The 24,017-nt window shown below is 37.8% G+C and overlaps 1 protein-coding gene across 5 annotated transcripts in view; it reads left to right on the top strand.

Moving 5' to 3' along the window:
* Window positions 1-24,017, top strand: part of LOC124370786 (protein TANC2) — a 243,159-nt gene that overhangs the window by 111,172 nt on the left and 107,970 nt on the right. For 3 of the 5 annotated variants that reach the window (XM_046829087.1, XM_046829102.1, XM_046829108.1), the window contains exons 1-2: window positions 33-134; window positions 13,272-13,443. The exons of the other annotated variants lie outside the window; for them this stretch is intronic. In XM_046829087.1, the coding sequence (XP_046685043.1) occupies window positions 13,377-13,443 (67 nt within the window). In that variant the 5' untranslated portion in view covers window positions 33-134; window positions 13,272-13,376. Of the gene's footprint in view, window positions 1-32; window positions 135-13,271; window positions 13,444-24,017 lie in introns of those variants that run through there. 5 annotated transcript variants of the gene reach the window in all.

The raw sequence follows: 24,017 nt of genomic DNA on the forward strand, positions 1-24,017 counted from the left end.
GGTGGAGGGGGTAGTGTGTAGTGGCGGTGCAGCGTCACAGTCAGTCGCAGCGTGGTTCTCTCAGTGAACGCGTGGGTTGTGATCTGTGCTCTCATCATTTGTGTTACGTTTTGGATACTTGTTCTTTTATTTCTGTAAGTAGTGGACTTATTAAACGAGGCTTATTTCGGTTTATGGTAACAATAATTTATCCGGCCAACTTGACTATTACGATTACCAAGTTACTTATTAGTAGTGTTAATTCACTTGAAAAATGAGACTATGATGAATCAGAATTTTACAATTAATTAACACAATAAAAATTAATAATTATGACATGTTTCTAATTACTTGTGTTGACTCAAATATTTAAAGCAAAGAATTAAAATATGTATCAGGTGTTTAACTAGTTTCATTGATAGTTTAAAAAATTGGCTGAGAATAGTCGAATTAAAATTTCATCTTGATTGACTTTGATCAGTTTCAATTACAAATATGTATGTATACATGTTGAAGAAACTAACGCAAAGGGTTTAAAGAAAATTAACCGCTTTGTTTAGTTGCTACTAAACTGTCAAAAATGATAATAGTATTAAAGTATATGCACAATTCCATACCTCACCACTGCGATGTTCAAATATAAAACCTATAAAATATAATATAGAAGATTAATCGATCAATTCTACATGTTAACACTGTATGACAGTTATCTGTATTCCTAGACCGTGACAACCATGTAATATCTATATTATTATTCAACATCTACAACAATTTTTTAGATAAGAAAATAAGTAGAAGATAACTACTTATTGCGTATAGTTATAGATAATAAAGTTACTATAGGCGTCTTACATATTTTTCTTGAACGGATATTTTTGTAATAAACATTCTAACATAAAGTTAAATTGCGGCATGGTACCGACACACTACTTATTATTACACATATTACTTAGCTGGATTATCCCAGTGGTTCTACACAAGTTTACACCACAGGCTGTGATTATCACCCTGATACCTTCCCCAAGGTGAACCAGAGTACAATGGCTATTACGGATAAAACGTGCCTTACAGTGGAACAGGGAGCGACAATCCACCGCTGGGTCGAGGTCGTCCCTTTCATTCAGAAATATCGGCCGTCATTCACATGACGTCACGGCGACTGATAACAGGGTCACACTGAACTTACCCAGCTGATAGTGCGTGACCTCCTAGTCGCTGGCACTGCCGACTGGTATGGAGTCTCTGTTTTTGTTAATTCGGGACTGATTATTCGTAGTTGTGCAGCAACACATGTGTCACTCGTATTAACATGCCCTGAAGAGCAAACTAACTGCCAGTTTAGTTTTTATAATGAATTAAAGTTGGTTCATGTTCTCGTGTGTCTGTTGTTTCTTACGCGTCCTCATACGACAATCGTCATACGAATTGTCTAACAGGAAAATACAAATCGTTCAGAAGGGCGTAATGATTGGTACCTTAACGATTATACTATACATCTTTTTTATGTGGGAACAAACGAAGCACGTTCATTTAAAAAATGCCTTACGATCATAACTACTTTGATATATTATCATACACGCATAATAACATTTATTTAATATATTTTGAGTAGCATGTACACTGACATTTCGTTAATATTTTTATTGGGTGAACGCTCTATTTGTACTATCAGAGATCTAAACACAGACGACATTTATAATTTTTACCGCAGGCAACTCTTTTTTGTTTTCGAATCCCCGGCATTATGATAAACCTAGAGGAAGGATAATTCTACTACCGTTATATGACACCAAGACAAATGGTATATTTTCAGCGCAATTTATAATGAGTTCGGAACTACTAGTTTACCATGTAAGGTCCCCAATACCGGACAGCAAAACATTATTTTCTTTTACACTACCGGTATAAAAACAGGCATCCTCAGTTTGTTGCTGAACCGCCCAAGCGCACGAGGGATCTAGGAGGGGCTTTGTGTAGTAGCGGCGATTCTTGGAAGACCTCGATGTTCAGTGGAACTGCCATAAATTAAACCTTAAATATAGTCTTGTTCAGTAATACACCTGCATGAAAGGTGTCTTCCAAGAGGGAAGTTTACAATACCTTCGAACCCTCGTTGTTAGTTTCATTTGTCATACTGATTATTTTACAAAATGTTTGGATGTTTCTTTGTTACTTACTGAATCAAAGGATCTCAGATTCAGAATGCCAGTCTCCTGTGAACATATCATACTCTGTATACGGTATCGTACATAAAATGTCCGTGTTTTAATATTGTCCTCATAGTGACTTCCCTTTGTCGCTCCCATTCTTACATGATTCACACGTACATACCTACAGTAGTGTACACAACCGACTGTAAAAGAACTTGTTTTGAAGTTTTAAGTTATCTTGTAATATTTATTTTACTACATTTATCCAAACCCTAGTTGTATTCCTATAACATGTTTAAAACACACCACATGTAACAACATCTAATTCTATGAACATAGAAACTTGTGAGAACAAAAAACAATTTCCCAAAAGTCAGGTCGCTGAATGTAGAGGCAGCTGTCTCTCAGACGCCCCGGGTGATGCCAAACTGGAAGGTAATAACTCTGTCGACCATCTCTCCTGGAGAGAGAGAGAGTGAACAGTCGCGGGGCCGCGGAGGCCCGGTGCTTGGCTGAGGAGTGAGTCAGCCATATCGCTGTATAAGGCAAAGTCAGACGGTGACCGGGCTGGCGCACGGTCGTGATTCACAAGTCCTAGCCGCCGAGCCGCGAGCCGGTGCCGGTCTAGTTCAGCGGACTGGACAGTGGACACCCATAATCGGCTATAACGGTCCTCTATCTACGGTAAGCCGAATAGTGCCACAGAGTCTGGAATAATTATTGAACTATTGCAGGCATTCTAATGCGTCCAATAGTGCTCCCTAGTCAGAGAGTAACTAGACAATAATTTTGTATTTTAATTCTTAACGATGTTGTTTCTTTCTGTCTTCATTACCTTTAACTTTAAAAAGTGATAAATTCAGAATGATTGTGCAATATTAATAACGGAATGGTAACACGTATAGACCAGCAGCTATATACAGAGATCGTAAATGAGTTAAATCTCCGAGAAAGGTATCGATTGATTCGTGATTGCAGCATCGGCTATGTTTAGCGTACAGTGAGTGTGATATTGCATCTCGGTCAAGACCTGAGGTTGAGGTCAAGTCGAGAGAAGCTGACCTCCGGAATGCAGAAAGCAGGTAGATCAACTCACGTCTTCGGTGTGTTCCACAAAAACACGCCTAATCCATGACGAGGAAAGTATATATTCTGCAGAACATTGGCCTATTATCGGTGATATACATTCTGAACCGGCGTACCTCATTATTGAAACATATCTTTATAATAGTTATTTTTAATCGAAAGTATACACTGACCTACATATAAATTGTCCAATAAGTATCAATAAGTATATCACTAAATTTCATTTTGAAATATTGTTAAATTAAAATCTAACCAAAAGTATTGAATCAATTTTAAATAGGGTTTCTGAAACTTTTAATTACATGCAGTTTTTTAGATTATATCAGTTTGTTTTAATAAACGAGTTTGGGTTCAGTAGTCAGTACTCTTATAACTAATAGATTACAATGTTAGTATGCTCTCATGTTATTGGAATTACCATTTAAAAAATGTAAGTTTAACTTCTCTTCTCAATCTGGAATATTGGCAAAATAAAAAGTATTTTAAAACGAACAAGTTTTATTAAGCTTTCCCTGAGTTATTTTTATATTTTTACTAATTTAAGAGTTAATGTTAATAAGAAAAGTGCTATTAGACTTACAAACCTCCAATTTTCAATCGGCCTAATTTTGTATAGTCGTAAGATTGGTCAGTAATCCTTGTCTTTAATGTAATAAGACTAGGGAGAGAGCTATGTAACCGGTTATTCTCTTGATGTGGTTAACAGCGACAATATCATAGACTATTTGTAAACAAACTTCGTCTAGTGTAGCAAACTTTCCATAAATTTAAGTTAAGTGGGTTGCCTTTATTTTCACTCTTTGTTTATATTAGATCTGGAGAACCGTTGGCCCTGGAGGATTATCACTTCACAAGATACACCCCTCTCATGCTAAAACAGCTGGTCACCCCAACCATTCTGCTTGCTTATCCCGAGTTCTCATTCTGTACCATGTAGTACTGAAACTACGTTTTTTTATTCTGGATGTTTTGAAAAAAAAATATATAAAATGTATTGCTTCCATGAAAAAAATAATGAAAGTGAGTATAACACGACATTCGTGAGTAGTGGAATGATAATCGTGAGTAGTGGAATGATAACTTTTTAATATACCTCTAAACATTTAATTTCAGTTTATATTATTTCATGGGTTATATTATATTCGTACTCATTTTGTTATGAAGATCTATTATGTAATACAAAACAAAATTATTTTAACAAAATTTAATAGGGATTAATAAAACTGATCAATGAGTGTAGGATAAAAGTGTATGATTGACAGGGCATCCTGATTATTAGGACTGTGAATGTGCGTGTGAGAGTGCTTGGGGCTTGGTTCTCCGGAATACAGTTTCTGGTGCACGAAACGTACGGCAGCAGCAGACTGTAATTTGTCCGAAAAGGATTCTCTTTGTCTTATTCCCGTCATCCAACATCTTCAGGCACTTTCTATTCTGCCTCTTTGGAAACCTCATTTAACCGTAGTGTTTTTCTTGTCTGCACTGTTTTTGCAAACCCTGCAGATTGTAAGAAAGTGCCTCCTCCTTAGTAATTTACGGCAGCGGCATCGACCGTAAAATTTTGATTGGGTACCTCTTGATGTCCGGGGGTTAATGGCCTCTCTACCATGAACAGTTAACTCTCCTCGGTGTCGTGATGATGTAGGCCTACACATAAACGGGTTAATAAAAACGTTTCGCTAACTCGGAATCCATTAACTTTTAATATCTCCAATAAAACTGGCTGTGGAAGACTGGACGAATGGATTGGTACATGTTGTAAATTTTCTTGGAACATGCTCATTCAATAAGAAGCAGCTCCTAATGGGCTAATATAATCATTTCTAAATGTGATCATATTCATATGGTTTTACTGGTACGTTAAATTCTAATCGTTGTGCATATGAATAATCTATTACCAATTCTGCTACCAGAATCACGCCAATATTCTGTTATAATTTATAACATACGGCCTTTGGTATGCCAACTAGATGTATTAACTATATTTTATTAGAAAACCACTTTAAAGTTGTTAGTGTTAAACTGTATTGTCGATTATATGTTTCAAAATGCGAAGTTTGGATTGTTTAAAATATGCTAATTCTGATTACAACCACATCCTATTAAACTAGACGACATAAAATATGGTATTTCCCAATGAGAAAGTTCTAAGCAACACTCCATAAATTAAAAGACAATTAGTTGTCTATGCTGTGGGGTTAATTTCTCCACGTCAATGCATTTTTAACTTACCAATTTCATCGAAGCCAATGGGAAATAGTGAAAAAATTAAGATATGTGAACATATATAATGTATTGGTAGTTCTTATGTCAGATTATAGTATAGAATATGTAGTATAGTGATGGTTCCTTACTCAGATTTTATCAGAACATACCTAGTATTGTATAGTGATAATTTTTGCGTTACATATAAAAAAGGGTGTAACATCTGGATTGGTGAATCCATATCTCATCTATGATTAACCCCAGCAGTTTACTCCACCATCATGAATGAAACCAAAGTAAGTGTGACTTTGGCGGCAGCAGGGTGGCCCCGCCTATATAGCAAGTGATGTGATAAAGCCGGCATGTCCCACAGTAGCCAAGCCGATTATTGCCATAATCTGTTTAGTCGCACGTCTCAGCCACACATTCTACCTCCACCAACCTCCTCTCTGTCTTTGTTCTGAACTTGTCTTTCACTTCCCAATCCCCTGCTGCAGAATTCACGATGCCAAACTGAATGACACCAAGAGTGTTCTTATGACGATAGCAGAATAACCAAACTTATAGCAAGTGATGTGGTGTGATAAAGCCGGCATGTCTTACTGTAGCCAGCTGATAATTGCCACAATCCGTTTTAGTTGCACGTTTTGTTAACATTCTGCCAACCTGCACGCTTGTCCTTAATTGACAAATTTTTCACTGCAAAGTTGAAAATGCCACGATGAATGGTACCAAGACTAAGTCTGACTTTAGCGGCAGAAGGGTGACCAAAACCTATAGCAAGTGATGTGATAAAGCCGGCATGTCCCACAGTAGCCAAGCCGATTATTGCCGTAATCTGTTTAGTCGCACGTCTCAGCCACACATTCTCCCTCTACTAACCTGTTTTCTATCTTTGCTCTGAACTTGTCTTTCACTTCCCAATCCCCTGCTGCAGAATTCACAATGCCAAAGTTTTATTTATTTATTTTTTTCTTTTATTTTTTTTTTTTTTAAGCCTCAGCTTTACGCTATGCCGGCTTCGATGTTCACTGGTTTTATTATTATTATTATTACACTGATATTTATTTGCAAAGTACACTAATCCTGTCTATGCCTGATTGGACCTCCCCGGGATTTGAACCCGTGATCTCTCAGTTAGAGAGCCGAGACTATATCCATTAGTCTACGGAGGAGGACTAATGCCAAAGTTACTGAGCCATGAGTAGGCGAAGTATTCTTGTAGCTCTAGCAACGTGACCCAACCTATAAGTGACGTGATGTGATGATGCAAGCAAAGTATATGTATATTACCTACAGTAGCGCAGTCCAAAATTGCTGTATACTCTTTAGTCAAACGTCTCCAGAATATAGAGTAGACACGGCTCACATTCTACCAACCTGCTCTTTTTTCTGAACTTGTTTGAATCTACAGTCATCTCTTTTAGATGTTCCCAACCTGAATATTAATATAAGTATAATTGAATATAAATAAATTTAATCTTGAGTCTGAACATATGCATTGTTTCTTTTTGTCCATTTTACATTTTTCATCATAATTGGTCTCACGATCACAATGTTCCCGGCATAATATATATTATCGCCTTATACGCCTTAATTGAATGTGTATGAAGGCTATGTGAATATATTTTTAAACCAAAATATCTTGTATTTTAATTTGAGTTGTTGCTAGGAAATAATATTTAAAAGTAATAATGTTTTTTTTTTAATAGGTGCATACTTTCAACATACATTTCTTTAAATTTTCGTTCTTTCATCACACAACCAATGCCATTCGACTTGTGATTATGTACTATATTTAGCTCCATGGACCCATATTATTTTACTTTCTTGATTAGGCCTCCACAGTTTTCCTTGCTGAAAAATAATCAAACTAAATTGTATGAGGTCACAGATATTTTTTAATTTCATCGTGACATTTTTATTTTATATATTATTAAGAACATACCAGACTCATTGAAATCGTCCGACAGTACGCTTGATAGAATGGTCTTAGAAACTTAAAACAATGTGTATATTACTATCTCATATTTGTTTAATGCAGGTACTGTCGTAAGTTCCCTGTACTTAATCAGCCGCGTGTCGCTAACCCTTGCCGCTCACGAGGGCAGGTCTCTGCCCGGGTTTCCGGTCGCCTCTATTTGCGAGGCCGTGGTATTTCCGGTAGGCTCACAGTCATCTGGAAACAATGGCCTATTGCGCCTCCAGAAACATCTGGCGAGAATTATTGACAGCCCACTTGGAGAATTACGAGTTAACAATGCTGAATCCACGGTTTCCGTTCTAATTACTTATTTGTTCCGATTTTGATTATTTTAAACCCACAAATTAATATGCATTTTAGTACACTTCCCCACATTTCTGTATGTTATCTTACACTCTCAATCGAACGGTTTGTTTAAATAATTTTGTCTGTGCGTTGGCTAATATACAGATTAACTTACATTTCACCAGATTTAACATATAAAAATAAATATGTCATTAATTTAAAACATTTACATGGAACATACTGTGAGACTGTATTGATCCGGTATAATGAAATAAATTATTTATGTAGAATAATATGAGAAACTGGACCTGTTCACCATTTCTATATGTCATCATGGACTTTTAATACTCGTAGAACAGTTTCATTAGGCGCGTTTGTTCGGCACATTGGTTGATATACTAACTAAAACTTCCGCGGTTACTAGTGTTGTACAAATACCACTACTGTTTACAGTCGAACGTAACGCCACATAGCAGTACAGTGTTGAACAGACGTGTAGTGGTACCCGCTTAACGATATTGACCCGGTTGTTTCTGATACGAACGGGATGTTGCACAGAACCACACGATATTGACACGGTTACATGTGTTGTACAAATACCACTACTGTTTACAGTCGAACGTAACGCCACATAGCAGTACAGTGTTGAACAGACGTGTAGTAGTGGTACCCGCTTAACGATATTGACCCGGTTGTTTCTGATACGAACGGGATGTTGCACAGAACCACACGATATTGACACGGTTACATGTGTTGTACAAATACCACTACTGTTTACAGTAGAACGTAACGCCACATAGCAGTACAGTGTTGAACGACGTGTTGTAGTGGTACCCGCTTAACGATATTGACCCGGTTGTTTCTGATACGAACGGGATGTTGCCACACGATATTGACACGGTTACATGTGTTGTACAAATACCACTACTGTTTACAGTCGAACGTAACGCCACATAGCAGTACAGTGTTGAACGACGTGTTGTAGTGGTACCCGCTTAACGGTATTGACCGTTGTTTCTGATCGATACGAACGGGATGTTGCACAGAACCACACGATATTGACACTGTTACATGTGTTGCACAAATACCACTTCTTTAACAGTTGAACTAGACGTCGCATGCCAGTACAGTTGAAAAGACATGGTGTGATGGTGGCCGCTCAACTTTATTGGCCTGGTTGCTTCTGATATAACCGGTGTGTTGCACAGATATCACACGACATTGATCCGGTTGCTTCTGGTATGACCGCTGTGTTGCACAAATGCCACTACCAACAACACTGTTTACAGTCGAACTAGACATCTCATGGCAGCACTGTGGTGTGGTGGTGGTGGCCGCTGAACGGTATTGACCCGGTTACTTCTGGTACGACCGGTGTGTTGTTACCAAACATACCGCACCAGTGCCTTTCTCGAACTGCTCCAGCCGTGCCGATCACTCGCGTAAAACGTTCCCTGAGGCTACGATCCCGTTATAAATGTTTGTACGGCGTTTCCCTTGTTTCGTTTGAGAATATGCAATTCTACTGGAGCACCGAAGAGTCCTGGAACAGATCGATATGCCACAGTTTCTACTGCAGACAACAGAAATAAATAAATTCCTGAATAATAATGTTATCATATTTAGTAAAATCGGTTGATTGGTTAGTCAAATTTTATTTCTTCTAAATCATTACCTCACTAACATCTTCAGTCCGTATCACAGGTTTCCTGTGGGACCCATATATAGCCTACAGCACCTTAGCTAGATATTTACTTCCTACTTCTATATATTATGTTCTGTCTTTTCTCTTTATTTCTATAATTGTTGAGTAGACTAAATTAAAAAAAACGCATGTCATTTTTGAATAAATTCATTATATAAACAAGTCTTTGGAGAAGAGATCAATTCGCCACATTGTACAGTTATCTAGATGGCCTGTGTTGAAAACATAGAATATATTGCCTTCTCAAAACATCGTGGTGACACACGCTAATCTATATACTTAGATTGAGCTATCACGATAACGGGTGTTAAAATGGTGATCGACATATCGTCTTCACGAGAAATCATGATCATAAATGTTACCCTATACTTACTTCGGACTACAACTTTAAACAGGTTTGTGAGGAAGAGATCAGTGAACAGAGTTATCACGATGACGGGCGTTGATGCTTGGATCGTCAGACGAGTCCTATTGAAGTGTCAACGTTGCTAGTCCACAAGGCGAAGTATAGGGACAAGTCGATATCTATTGAGAGGATCGAGACAAGAACCTCCAGAGTCTCAACAAGAACTATTCGGTAGAATACTCATTTGTGAGTCAATAGAAACGTCCAATGTAAGAGGAAATAGTAGATGATTTCGTATGGAATATTGAAGTGGTCTCCTACTGCGTAGAATTGTGAAAGGAAATTTAATTACTGTAGGAATCCATGTTAAACGATTGGCGACTACGATCTACTCCAACCGAAGGTTACGAAATAAAACAATAGGTTTGTCACAAAATGTATCGCTTATTTGGTATTGGCATTATCTGTATGAATTTTGCTATCTCTAAAGTGTATTTCCAGTTTCACTTGGGGATCGTGGTGAGATTGACGTTTGATTACTATTTTCCCCATTGTCTTTAGTTTTGCGTGCTAATCCCAGTCAAAGTATGCAATATTTGAGGTTTTACGGATTGACAACGCATATCCAGCCAAGTTGACTAGGAAACCATGAACAACTTGAGATTTGATTTTGAAATTCTCACACATTCTATAAGATCTCATTCTATTCTAGGTGTACGTACAAAATAGTAATTTTTGTATGTCTAAACTGATTATGGAACCATGGTTAACTAGAGATTTAATCACGATTTCAACTTGTCGAGATGTTTGTATGCTGATCTTATATTAACGTATACAATAATAGATATATACAGATTTACAAGGGGCGCCATTCAATACCTATCGATTTAATACGTCACGTAATATGTATGTGTTAAATTTGCGGGAATTTTTATACTAAGAATAAACTCATCTGACTCAACAGTAACGAACTAAATCAATACCACAATTAATTTCAGTGATTATTGTTCCAATGTAGATCAAACTTTTCATTCTCTGAAAGATTTAATGAATGCGTAAAATCTGTTATGAAAGATTTGTATATAAATGGAATATAGTTTCCATATATTAAGCATATTAAATAGAAAAACTTTTACTTTTAGTACTCATGATAAGAGAGAACATATATCATAAATTATTTCCATACATGGTAAGTTACATCAGGCAGGACATATAATAAAGGATATGGCATCTAGCTGTTTAAGTATTTTTAGGGCTAAGAGACGATAAACGTCCAGGGCTCACGAACAGAGCCCATAAAGAAAAATGAATAATTGTTGGTAAACTCTCAAGCATTTTACACAATATTCATCCTTTTTAAATTGGAATGTAATTTTGTAGGAACCAGGCCAGGTGATCTTGTAAAAAGATGAGACATTTCCGGAACTACCTCCTCCAGACTGCTCGAGGCCTGCTGCCACTCCCAAGCTATAATTTGATTCGGTTTGAGATAATCTACCGAAGCCAGCATCGGTAAAGCGAAGCTACCGAACTCTCGCTTCTCAGTATCGGACGGCGGGTGTGTGAACTATTTGCCGTGATAACGTCCTATCAGAGAGTCAACACGGGAACGTTGTGAAGCTAATCCTCGTCCCGCTGCAGCTGCACCCTTCTACCTGCCAGTTTATTCCTTGTTCCGTTGTTCGGCGTTCCTTATTTTATCATTGAGGACCGTGATTACAGTCCCTATGCCGATCTTCTACTTGCCAGTTTATTCCTTGCTCCGATGTTCGGCGTTCCTTATTTTATAATTGAAGGCTGTGATTATAGTGTGAATGCCGATCTTCTACTTTACAGTTTATTCCTTGCTCCGATGTTCGGAGTTCCTTATTTTATCATTGAGTACTGTGGTTACAGTTTCTATACCGATCTTCTACTTGCCAGTTTATTCCTTGCTTCGATGTTCGGCATTCTTTATTTTGCCATTGAGGGCTGTGATTACAGTTTCTATGCCGATCTTCTACTCGCCAGTTTATTCCCTGCCCCGATGTTCGGTGTTCCTTATTTTATAATTGAATGCTGTGATTATAGTGTGTATGCCGATATTCTACTTGCCAGTTTATTCCTTGCTCCGATGTTCGGCGTTCCTTATTTTATCATTGAGTACTGTGGTTACAGTTTCTATGCCGATCTTCTTCTACTTGCCAGTTTATTCCTTGCTTCGATGTTCGGCATTCTTTATTTTGTCATTGAGGGTTGTGATTACAGTTTCTATGTCGATCTTCTACTTGCCAGTTTATTCTTTGTTCCAATGTTCGGCGTTCCTTCTTTTGTCTTTGAGGCATGCGATTACAGTTCATATGCCTACCTTATACCTTCTAGTTTATTCCTTGTTCAGTTGTTCGGTGTTCCTTCCTTTGTCATTCAGACTTGCAGCAGCTCACTCAGATCATCAATCACATCCTTATAGACTAAGCTGGCACAACGCATAACTATTATGTAACATGATTGTCATACACTATAACATTACAGAAAACGGCCAGGCAGTAAGTACTAGGTTGCAGCAATTTTGGGTTTTAAAATTACTTCTTCTTTGATTGCATTGTTAGTTAGAATAGTTGATATTTATTTAATCTTGTTTGTTTTTCAATTTCAATGAACTCGTTGAAAAATACATTCTAGTTCTTTTCGATCTCAAAGACTCTTTTAAGCACGTTTTTAACTTGCTGTAGAGTTTCATCGCATTTAATTGCAATTGGAAAACATAACATTAGAATTCTTACAACAGGAGAAATATAATAGCGTAATAGTAATATTATAAAAATACGCCTTCGATAAGAACGGAAGAATCTGGGAGTGGGCTACTTTAATAGGCTAACTTCTCACCATTTGCCATCTGATACATTTTACAACAAATGATGTTGTATAATGCCGAAACTAGTTCATGGGGCAGAGTATAGTGACAAGGAAAGGGGAAAGTTTGTTTCTGCTGGTGTTTAAAGAAGACGGATGATGCAGCATTATAGCCTACATGTACATTAGCTGGCGATGTGGTGTTTAAAAACGCATCACGGTCGGGACTTTCAGGTGATCCGTGCCGTCATGATTACAAATTGGCGGGACCACCTGAGAGTCTTATTGTGGACTGAATGGTCAATAAACATCGTTCAACCGCGATGTCTTAATTTTGTAAATGTCAAAGCTATTCTCAATTCTTTGGTTACTCGTCAGTTTGCCTCGATCGTGACTTGACTATTCTTGGGGGCCGCATTGTGCTTTTATAATGTCAGGTCCGCTTATAGACTGAAAAATACATTTATTATATCATTTGGAATTTGCCGTAAGGACGTTATTTCTTTAACTAATACTACGATAAATTTACTTATACGCCTTCATAGGCTGTTAAACTGAGAGGTAAAGTTCAGGCTTACGAAAGATGTCGAATCTAACCCGACTAAAGAGATGATGTGATAATTTTGTGCAACGTGCTGTAGAATTAGATAATGAGTAAAAACCGAAATGAGCCTCACTAAATCTATGTTATCAACGTAGGTGTGTATAATGTAGACATCTAGTTGTAACAAGGAGTAGTGCGTGACTAAAGATGACTAACGTGCAACGCGAGTGCCAGTGTCTGTAGTCACAGAAGATCCTGAGATGCCGTCCGAGAGTGCTGGATATACCAGCGACACGGATGACCCCTTCTGGCCCAACATTTCCTCAGGTAAGAGTGAAGCTAATCATTACGTACTACAGTATTAACATTCAACATTTCAGGTTAATAAAAATCCAAGTTTGCTCCCGATCTGGATGTTCTTGATCTACGAGTCCATTAAAAGCCATCGGAACAACACATCATGAGTCCACCTTTTTGACGAATATGTTGAACTATTCAATCAACGATATTTTGAATTGGAATTCTGGGTCAAATGGATGATCATAGTCATTTTGTCTTTTTGCTATGATCAGATGTTCCATGTATGATAAAATTAAGACTCGTCGCTACGTCCTAGTTTTGAACGAATGTATCATAAGATTTAAATTCAATTATCTTATTCATTGATTTGAGCCTTCAATTGTAACATTATTTATTTTTCTTATTACGTTGGACACAATTGAATCTACTTATATGGCACATTTTAATAATTTACTCATTTGTACAATAATTATTGGCATTGTTCAATGCTTCATTCACGGCACGAAGGAATAAATGGCTGCCTGCCGTATTGAAGGGAGACATGAATGGGGCGGCCTGGGAGAGTAAACAAAAAGTAGAGGAAACACGTGTTAGTAGTGCAGCAGTGATTCCGGGACCCAACACATGGCGAGGCGCTTCGTTCACACGTTTGTGTCATTGTCTACTATACGAACTAAGTATCGAGCTTGGTATTGCTTTCAAAATTCTCTGAAGTTTGGGCATTAAGGTCAGAATATCCCTCTTTTAAAATTCTGTGTAAAGTCCAATTTCGCCAGACGTTTTGATGATAAAATACGTGCTTCATTTTCAAACTTAGTGCAATATGATTTCATTAAAATATTTAATATGTATTCGTCCGTTATATTTAAAATTACTGTTAAATAGGAGTTAAAAATGTATAATTATAGATTCCAGGATCGAAGCTCTCAATTGACTGCTCCATCTAGGTAACGTACCATGTGTGTACGGAGGTGATAGCAGCAGCGGCAGGTAGATCGGAAACTCGAGTCAACGGCCTAGTTGTCGGAGAGAGAGGAAGCCAGGAACAAAGAAGGAAGAAGAAGAACTGGTCTGTGACTCAGCAAAGCTGGTGGTAGGATACCGCGCCGCCGCTGTAGTACCGGGGCAGCTAGCTAGTACTGCTCTGCGCATGCGTAGTGTTTAGCACTGTTCAGTTATCACTGCTACCAACCGTACAGTAAGATGAAACAAGAGTTACAGTTCTCCTACAGGTGCGTTTGACTGGAAGCGTTTGCGTTATTATCAACAGACGAAATGTATGCAGTCGGATCATAGTTAGTCTAAAGTTGATGTACAAGATTCAAGATTATTCAGTGTCAAATTTCAAGTGCCAGTTTGTGGATCTGTCCCTTATATTTGAACATGAATTAGTGTTGCATGTTCATTCTAAGCTTATTTTCTCCATTTCATATCCATCAACATGACAGTTTCGTGATTCCTTTTCCACGGCACATTTTGACACTCTGGTCCCGCTCTCTCTCCGTCGTGAACCGTAGCCGTGACTTCCAACCGTTTTAATTATTTACTCGTAACTCGACCTTTCACTGACGCTTTCCTTCCCTGAGAACAGAAATTATATAAAGTGACTGATAACATTAAACATGTTTAACTAGGTTGCTTTCTTCTACAACAGGCCTGTTGTCGCGTTTCCAAACAGTTTTAAACTTATGTTTTTCTCCATAAACACAATTCAATCAATTTGAAGAAATCTTTAAATTAACAATAACTGTATGTACTATCTATGTAAATAATAATAGCATGCGTTACTTATTACTGGGAAAAGATTATCCAGACTGATTTAACTAAATAATTCTCCTCTTTTATTGTTTTCCCTCTCTTAGAAGTCTTTCCAACGGGCTATGTAGATTCGCAGTGCTCAGGTGGGTGATGCCTACAATTGTAATACTGTATCAGGTTAAGTTGCCACCATAGCTTGAGGTCTAGTAGGGGGATAGAACTGCGTAAAATCCGTGTGAGATTTATTCAAGTTGTAAACAATAGTAGTGAGTATTGGCAAAATTCCTACCACGTTGCTCGGGATGTAGGTTATCTCTTACTTGCTACTATACCAACTTTACAATATTGGTATAGTTTACATCAATATCAGCCCTTTCACTTTCACGTTTCTAAGTTTGAAACATGACCTACTTTTATATCACTTTGCTTGTGTTGTCAAAATATTGCGGAGAGCTTTTTTAGGTTAAGTTAGTTTTTTATGGCTGGTAGAAAAGACAGAAGTCGTGAAACAGGTTCACAAATCGATATAACTAAGTTGTTGTTCACAATCAGCATTAATTAGGGTTCCCACGAAGTAGCCTATGAAATACAAGGCGTGCACGTGAGCCAGCACACTAGCTTCGTGAGAACAGCGGCGGTGCACAGCAGCACTTGGAGTTACATAACATAACCTCAACAGTCGCCCCGAGCGGCACTCTTATTAATTTGGCGTTTGGCGTGTTTACCAGCCAACAAATCTAGTTTAGATAACAGAACACGAACAGTTCCTCTCACGCTCGCAACACATTTTATACCGCCCTCGATGTATTATAAGCAGGATTATCTACGCTTAACATATTGTTTCATGTGTTAATGTTAATTGGAGCCCCGGGCAAGTGGCGCAACCTGTTGGTCAGCGGTTGAACTTGGGTTCCTGACTCTTGAGTGTTGCTGTCGGTGGCACACTTTCATTATTGAGAACTGCAATAGAGAGAGGTATTTATAAACGTTGAGACTGACATTATAGAGTCATTCATTATGGAATCTACGAGTTGTCACATGAAGGTGAGCATGTTTTAAGGAAACGTTCTGTTATGTTTGTTTCAAATTCAAAACAGCAAACTCTTCTAAACAGACAATATTCATAAAAGAAAAAAAGATTTCAACTAATATAGAATGGTATATATGCATTTTTAATCAAATATTATAGAATTTTTCTTTGAAATAAATAATAAAGTATAAAATCGGTGTTTGCCATTTTTATTTCAGGAAATGTTCATAGAGCATTGAAGATTTATCAAACCTTCCCTAGATCATTTTGCGTCATCTTTAGTTACATGTTGTGTATTTGACGTATAGAGACACGATTCCGGTGAAATGTATCGTTATAGTCGAACTCAGAAATGAGTTCTCAACCTTATATTGAGCTATAAAAACTTGTAAATATATAGCTTACTGTATAAGGGAAATTTTAATCCCAAAACACCCCTTCCCAATCTCCGGATAACCCAAAGAAAATGTTTTTCTACCCTCGATGGGTTATCAAAGCAAAGTTTAAACGAGCCAATTTTTGAATATAAATATTTTGTAAATTTCTTAAGGGTAAGAAAGGGCTATGTGGATATAAATGTATCTGTTAAAATACAAAACTTAAAATCTAATTAAGTTTTTATTTAGTCTTAGTCAATAATACGATGATTTTTTTGTTTGGTTTACACAAATCCCCCAAGTCCTATGACGCAGAAGTGTCCTTAATCAAACATCCGGTGACGAGCAGGCGAGTGAGCGAAGCAAACAATCAGGAGGCGTTGCGGAGGCTGAATACTCCATAGTTAGCGAGCTGGGGAGGGACGAGTTAGCTGACCAGAGTACAAATATTGACCGAAGATAATGCAGCGGCGCCGAGCAGTCGTGGCCCGCGTGCCTGCACGGATCCTCAGAGACTGGGCTGAGCCGGGCCTTAGGAATATCGAGGCAACCATCATCGTGGTGGTATTATCACCGATACATTCGAAATTATTTGACCAAATTATCTTTTACAATGTATTTTGTTTAATTACAATTTCCTCTCGTCATGTACAACGCGAGCATAAAATTCCCTGGCCATCCTGATGGACGAATGGGGGATCTAATAGTTCCGACGCAGGTACAGCCCAGGGCCGCAGCCAGACAGTCCTCAGCTCATCTGCTGGAGGCTATCACGCGTACAACAATATGAAGGCCCGGGGTTATCATCTCCGGTTGCGGTAGAAAGTGACAGTCCAGTAGGGAAACTCGCTCATCATTTCTATTAAGCAGTCTTATCTCACCACCTGTGGAAATTGCCTTTATAATTTGATGAAGTTAGATTTAGAACGGAATTCAATTGAAATCGATTCTATAACATTTCTAGCTAAGGAACAGGCTAGTTCATTCATTGTCTCTGATGCGTGTGAAAGTAAAGAATTCAGAATATCAAAACAGATGTTGAAACGTTTGAAATGTTTTATAAAGCTAGTAGGCCCTCTTGACATTCTACTTCCTCATTTGGTGTAAAACTATGCTGAAAACAACAATTTTTGGACTTCAGGAGCTCGGCCGCAAATGGGATGATGGGTGCAACCAGCAACCCGGCAACCGCAATCTCTAGCATCTCGTTTCGCAATAAGGAAGCGTACAGTCCAACCACGCTATACATTACATTAGCTTCACCACATCCACAGCAAATTAAGTATTTCAAAAATGTCAACTTGTATTTTTCCAAGCAGTTGTAATATTCTGTAATGATGTCAAATTCTACAGTCGACTAAAAATACAGAATAGTTGCTGTTGTGTTGGAAGTAATACGTACCAGAAGGCTAAGAGAACATTTTAACATGAAATATGGGTGAGGGGTAGAGGCCTATGATCACTAATAAAGTTTTCTATTTTGGAATTTTCATATTAGCTAGAAGACTGGAAGAGTGAGTGGGCTAAGAGTCGAGTTAAACAATGTTAAGTTACCTTAGAGACATCTAACGTAGTTTTAGTTCTCTGAGAATTATCTCGAGTGACTGGGTTTACTAAGAGACTTGCCTTTTCATTAACTTGACCAACACACCCTACAATTAATTGGTATTGTTGTCTTAGATTGTTTCATTTGGCTGAGAGAATAGAGATATTATTAACCCATTGGCTGTTATACTTATAAATAAACAAAATAATGTGACTAATGTAAGATTCAACATCTATCTGATATAATTCCCTTAACTTTTTTTAGCAATATTTCATTCTTAATACGATGATCTGATACACGTATGTTAAATACATTTCGATAAGCTTCAATACGGAATGTCTCGTAAATTACGTACCTGATGTAAAGCGGTGGTCTGAGTATGTTTTCAATGTGCTGACATTACAGGACTTCCTTACAAAATACATTGTGATAAGCTTCAATATGGAGTGTCTCGTAAATTACGTACTTGATGTAAAGAGGTGGTCTGAGTATGTTTTCAATGTGCAGACATAACAGGACTTTCTTATAAAATACATTGTGATAAGCTTCAATACGGAGTGTCTCGTAAATTACGTACCTGATGTTGAGACGTTATCTGAGTATGTTCATAATATGCTGTTAATAACAGGATTATCTTAATAAAAACATTTGGATAATCTTCAATATGGAGTGATTAGTGAGGTATACAGTATATGTTAAGAAATGGTCTGAGCGTTTTCTTCACTAAGTGCCACTTTTAAAATGAGTATCTGATACTCGTATACTTCATACATTTAGATAGTTCAATATAGAGTATGATGCACTGAGATAGATAGAGATAGATTTTGCAGCCAGAGAATGGTGAGTTCAAGATTCGTTGATGGTCATACGAGTATGTCTGCTCCGTTGCTTCAATTTACACCCACGATTCTACAGGGTAAATAGTTTACGTTCACGTGAGTCAACAGATATGGTAGAGGGTTCATGAGTCGTTGATGGTCATACGAGTATGTCTGCCCCGTTGTGTCAATTTACACCCATGATTCTACAGGGTAAATAGTTTACGTTCATCGTGAGTCTACAGATATGGTAGAGGGTTCATGAGTCGTTGATGGTCATACGAGTATGCCTGCCCCGTTGCTTCAATTTACACCCATGATTCTACAGGGTAAATAGTTTACGTTCAACGTGAGTCAACAGATATGGTAGAGGGTTCATGAGTCGTTGATGGTCATACGAGTATGTCTGCCCCGTTGTGTCAATTTACACCCATGATTCTACAGGGTAAATAGTTTACGTTCATCGTGAGTCTACAGATATGGTAGAGGGTTCATGAGTCGTTGATGGTCATACGAGTATGTCTGCCCCGTTGCTTCAATTTACACAGGGTAAATAGTTTACGTTCAACGTGAGTCTACAGATATGGTAGAGGGTTCATGACGTTGATGGTCAACGTGAGTCACCCAACAACGTTCATCGTGAGTCTACAGATATGGTAGAGGGTTCATGATTCGTTGATGGTCATACGAGTATGTCTGCCCCGTTGCGTCAATTTACACCCATGATTCTACAGGGTAAATAGTTTACGTTCAACGTGAGTCAACAGAGATGGTAGAGGGTTCAAGAGTCGTTGATGGTCATACGAGTATGTCTGCCCCGTTGCGTCAATTTACACCCATGATTCTACAGGGTAAATAGTTTACATTCAATGTGAGTCAACAAAGATGGTAGAGGGTTCATGAGTCGTTGATGGTCATACGAGTATGTCTCCCTCGTTGTGTCAATTTACACCCATGATTCTACAGGGTAAATAGTTTACGTTCAAGTTTACGTTCAACGTGAGTCAACAGACAGGGTAGAGGGTTCAAGAGTCGTGGACGGTGAACGTTTACCAATATTTGAACTATTTACTGAATCAGTGATATCCAAACCACACAGTTAAAAAAATAAAATTACAATTAATACCTAAGTTATTGACCTACTTTGTACTTAAATGTGGGTGTGCCTCCAGTTCATCTTCCTTTTATTGTGGCGTCTGGTATCAGACGCTGTCTCAGACTTGACTCCTGAAATCCGGTTTATGTTCGTCTGAAGAAATCCAAAGAAGGTCGGCGATGAACTTTATACATTAATTTGGTGGTTGATGTCTCCCATACAATTGTGCAATACTACTCAAATTTAATAAAACGAAGCTAAACGTTAGGGATACCGCACATCCCAAGATTCTACACCTGTATTTCATTCTGTATTTTTATACTCTAGGAGTTTGTGAACAATGAATTATCTGTGTTTATGGCCGTGAATGTCTAAATAACAAACATGGGTGACACCGTGAGCCCTGACAGCCTATACCTGCATTTTCTTGTGTCTAAGTAGTACATAATCGCTGAATCAAATTATTTGTTTGCCATATAATCGAAAGTATAACGTTTTTGTCAAGCACCAAGAGCTAATTCATGTTCTGCAGGTTAAAGTGATGGAGAGTTTTTCAATGTTTTCTAGAATCATTTTCTATATTTTTTTGTACACATAACATATTTATAAAATTATTTTATTACATTAACAAGTAAAACCCAGATTTATTACAACATGCTCTTAGTTCTTGATTCAGAGCAGCAGGTAGTGGGGTTGGGACGTCCAGCCGCCAGCCGTGTTAATTTGTATGGATCTGCAATCCTTATCGGGCCATTACTGAAGAATAAATCCGAGGATATTAAATAACAAATTATACGAAAACAGTCAACAAGAAATCATCAATGACACGCAACTTTCACCAATACAAAAATGAAGTTTCATGTTGACGGGAATCTGTTTGTCGAAAAGAATAACCCTCAGCTTTATACATTGTTATATAAATTATCTTATCATTGTTATAAGATAATTCAATACTATTCACGTGTACAAACTACATCAAGTAGCCTCTGGACATCCAAAGTGTTACACTTCCACAGGTGAAAGGCACCGCAGCCTAGAAGCTGCACAACGAGCAAGAACAATGACGCTGATCTGAACAGCCCCGCTTTCTCTACGTTGTCTACAGCCGATACATACGACAGGGGCCAATTTAATCTGGAGGAATCATAACCTTTAATTGTGATCGAAGAAGATAAACCTCTACCTAACGGGATGATGGCCGGTATCGTTTTCGGCAGCTTTATCGTCGGATAACGACTGCGTATGTATTGACGATATCGTATCGCTCCGCCCACATATCACACCAGTCCAGTATGTGTAGAAAGTCCCGGTCCTGTGTCGTGACTGGCGGAATACTCCCCTCTGGATCTGTCTCCTGATAAGCCAATTAAATCCTACTTTCTTCCGTTTTACTAACAACTACAATGTTTTAATTATGCTGAGTATTTGACACGATTTGTATAACATTAGACTATCATTCTTGCCTTCATTTAAGTTTTATTACTGCAACAACTAACGTTAATTTTTTCTATAATAAGTTTCATACAATCACGCTCTGAATACAGACAAGGCGAGAGAGAAGTGAAGAGAAGGATGATAATGGAGTGTGTTTAAATCTTGTTTGTGTAAGAAATTTACCTTGAACTTAGGTAAAATTTGAGACTCTTATCCAGAAATATCTTTGGCGCTATTGGAAAGGAAAGGACAATAATTAAAAGTTCATTAAAAAATCATCCACGAGGAACAACCATAACAATATTTACGGATAAGGAATCTATTCCATTTACATCATACATTATTTTTCTTTATAATCTACAATCAGCATGTGGTATTACGCAAACTAAAAACAATATTTCACAAAATTTATGTTGAGCTATTTTAACTTTTTAAATTAAAGAAGTAGTGATCTATGTGTGTTGAAACAACTGTGCTGATTATTATACAAGTTTTCTTGTGCACATCGCGCAGGAAAGTTCTAACCTAATTAGAAATCTTGAACTATTTTGGGCTCCGGATGCACAGCCATTTCAGTCAACGAATGTTAAACTAAAACTGACAGGAACAGCATTGCACATCCACAGGAGGGTAAACTTAATCGTGGTTGGCTAAACCTTAACCAACCACTGACCAATCAGCGACCGATATGCATTCTTTATCGTAGCCTGTCAGGTTCAAAACCAGATTATTGGAATTTGATTGACCAAGGATTATAACAGAATCCTCAGAAATAATTAACAATGTAAACAGTATCAGCTAATCCAAAATCTAACGGCCTGTGATTAAAAAGCCATATTGGTCACATTTATCGGTGATTTTTAGGCTTAATCTGCTATTATGCTTTACTCGTACTACCAGTTTTGATTTAACATTTGTCGACTAAACATGGCTATCCACAGCTAGGTTGAACTATTTCCAAATTTTATTTGTGTTAGCATACTCTCGACATGGTTTAAACTGCAAAACCCAGATGGTAGTCGTAATATCGGTCGCGTAAGGCGTAGTACTAAAAGAAAATGCGTTATTTAATTACTCTAAGATACTACTATTACAAGACAACCATTCTCAATATTAATTACTTTGTTATATTCGTATTACTAATGAGTAAAGTATTATTTGGTTAAGTTGCTAAAGTTTAATAACACCCCATTAACAATTAACATCAAAGTTCTTGTGTTTACACAGTTTGGAAACGTAACTAACACAATTCAATCAATGACATTACGGCATCGCTATAGACAACAATCTTCAGCCAACAGATGCTACACCGAAAACATCTGTTAACTGAGAATGGACGTCTATAGCGATGTCGTAATATTCCAAGAATGTAATTGTGACAGCAAAGTTGCAACGCAGTGTGAACCGGGAAAACTTAGGTCGTATTACTGACACCAGCCGTATGAGCCCAAGAATTGTTAATGGTTTTACCACTAAATAAAAGTATGAATTCCTTGTAACTTGTAACAGACACGATTGTTAATTGGATCTCATTAACCGACTGTTAGCCGGATCCTGCGCAGTGGTCCATGACTTGTTAAGAACGGTGAACGGGCAGCGGACACATCATCCTCATCATCTGTACACTGCATTGTGCTAGATAGTTAAACCGGGAGATAACATTTCCGCCATTGTTCATGAACTCCAAAGCTATTAATATGGTGATAGAGGTAACTCTTTATTTTACCAGGGCTACATAATCCGTCCTTTTCTTTAACCTGAGAGGTAATCAGATACGTATGACGAGTTGACGTCACATGTGGGGTCAGGACAGTCATAGAATTCAGACGATTGGAACAGTGTGTCACCAAGGAGTGGCAGTAATTAGTCACACCTCCGTCAACATCACACGCACAATTTGCATAGCCGCTGATTTTGCACGAACTTTTCCCTTCGGTTTTCAGGTCACGTGTAACATTATGAAATCACGCCGAAAGTAAGTATTATTAATTATCATTTCACTTTTTATTAACACATTGTGGAGAATTATAAAGATAACATTATTTCATGTATTATTTTTGTGCAAATGGGCAAGTTTCATCATGCGCAGCTTTTAACGTAGTCCACACCTTCACTTACCTTGCCTCGTATCAAGATCTAACATTTTTTATCCGTGTAACCCATGTAAGCGGCTTTAGTACCTCACTGCAAGACCCGGGACTTAGGATGAAGATGTGTTTATTCTGGAAAGGCTGTGATTAGCGGTTATCACAAGAGTGTACAAGACACCCTTGTCCTTGTTTCTGAAAAGCGCATTTCTGTTTGTTCAACCCCCTACTGATGATGAGTGTAGGCTTACCCTTCCTTGTTTATTCTGTCTGGCTCATTCATCACTCTGCCTTGCCAGACAATCGTTAAACACATTCATAACAACCGGTTCAAGATTGGGCCACTTTCGTATCTCTAGTGTATGTTATCTTCTGTACTCTCTAGAAACGAGAATACTCGTATTTGGATTTTAATGGATTCAAAATTGTTAGTGAGAATGGCGGAAGAAACTGTG

The sequence above is a fragment of the Homalodisca vitripennis genome, chromosome 1, assembly GCF_021130785.1.
Source record: "Homalodisca vitripennis isolate AUS2020 chromosome 1, UT_GWSS_2.1, whole genome shotgun sequence".
Taxonomy (NCBI): Eukaryota; Metazoa; Arthropoda; class Insecta; order Hemiptera; family Cicadellidae; genus Homalodisca; species Homalodisca vitripennis.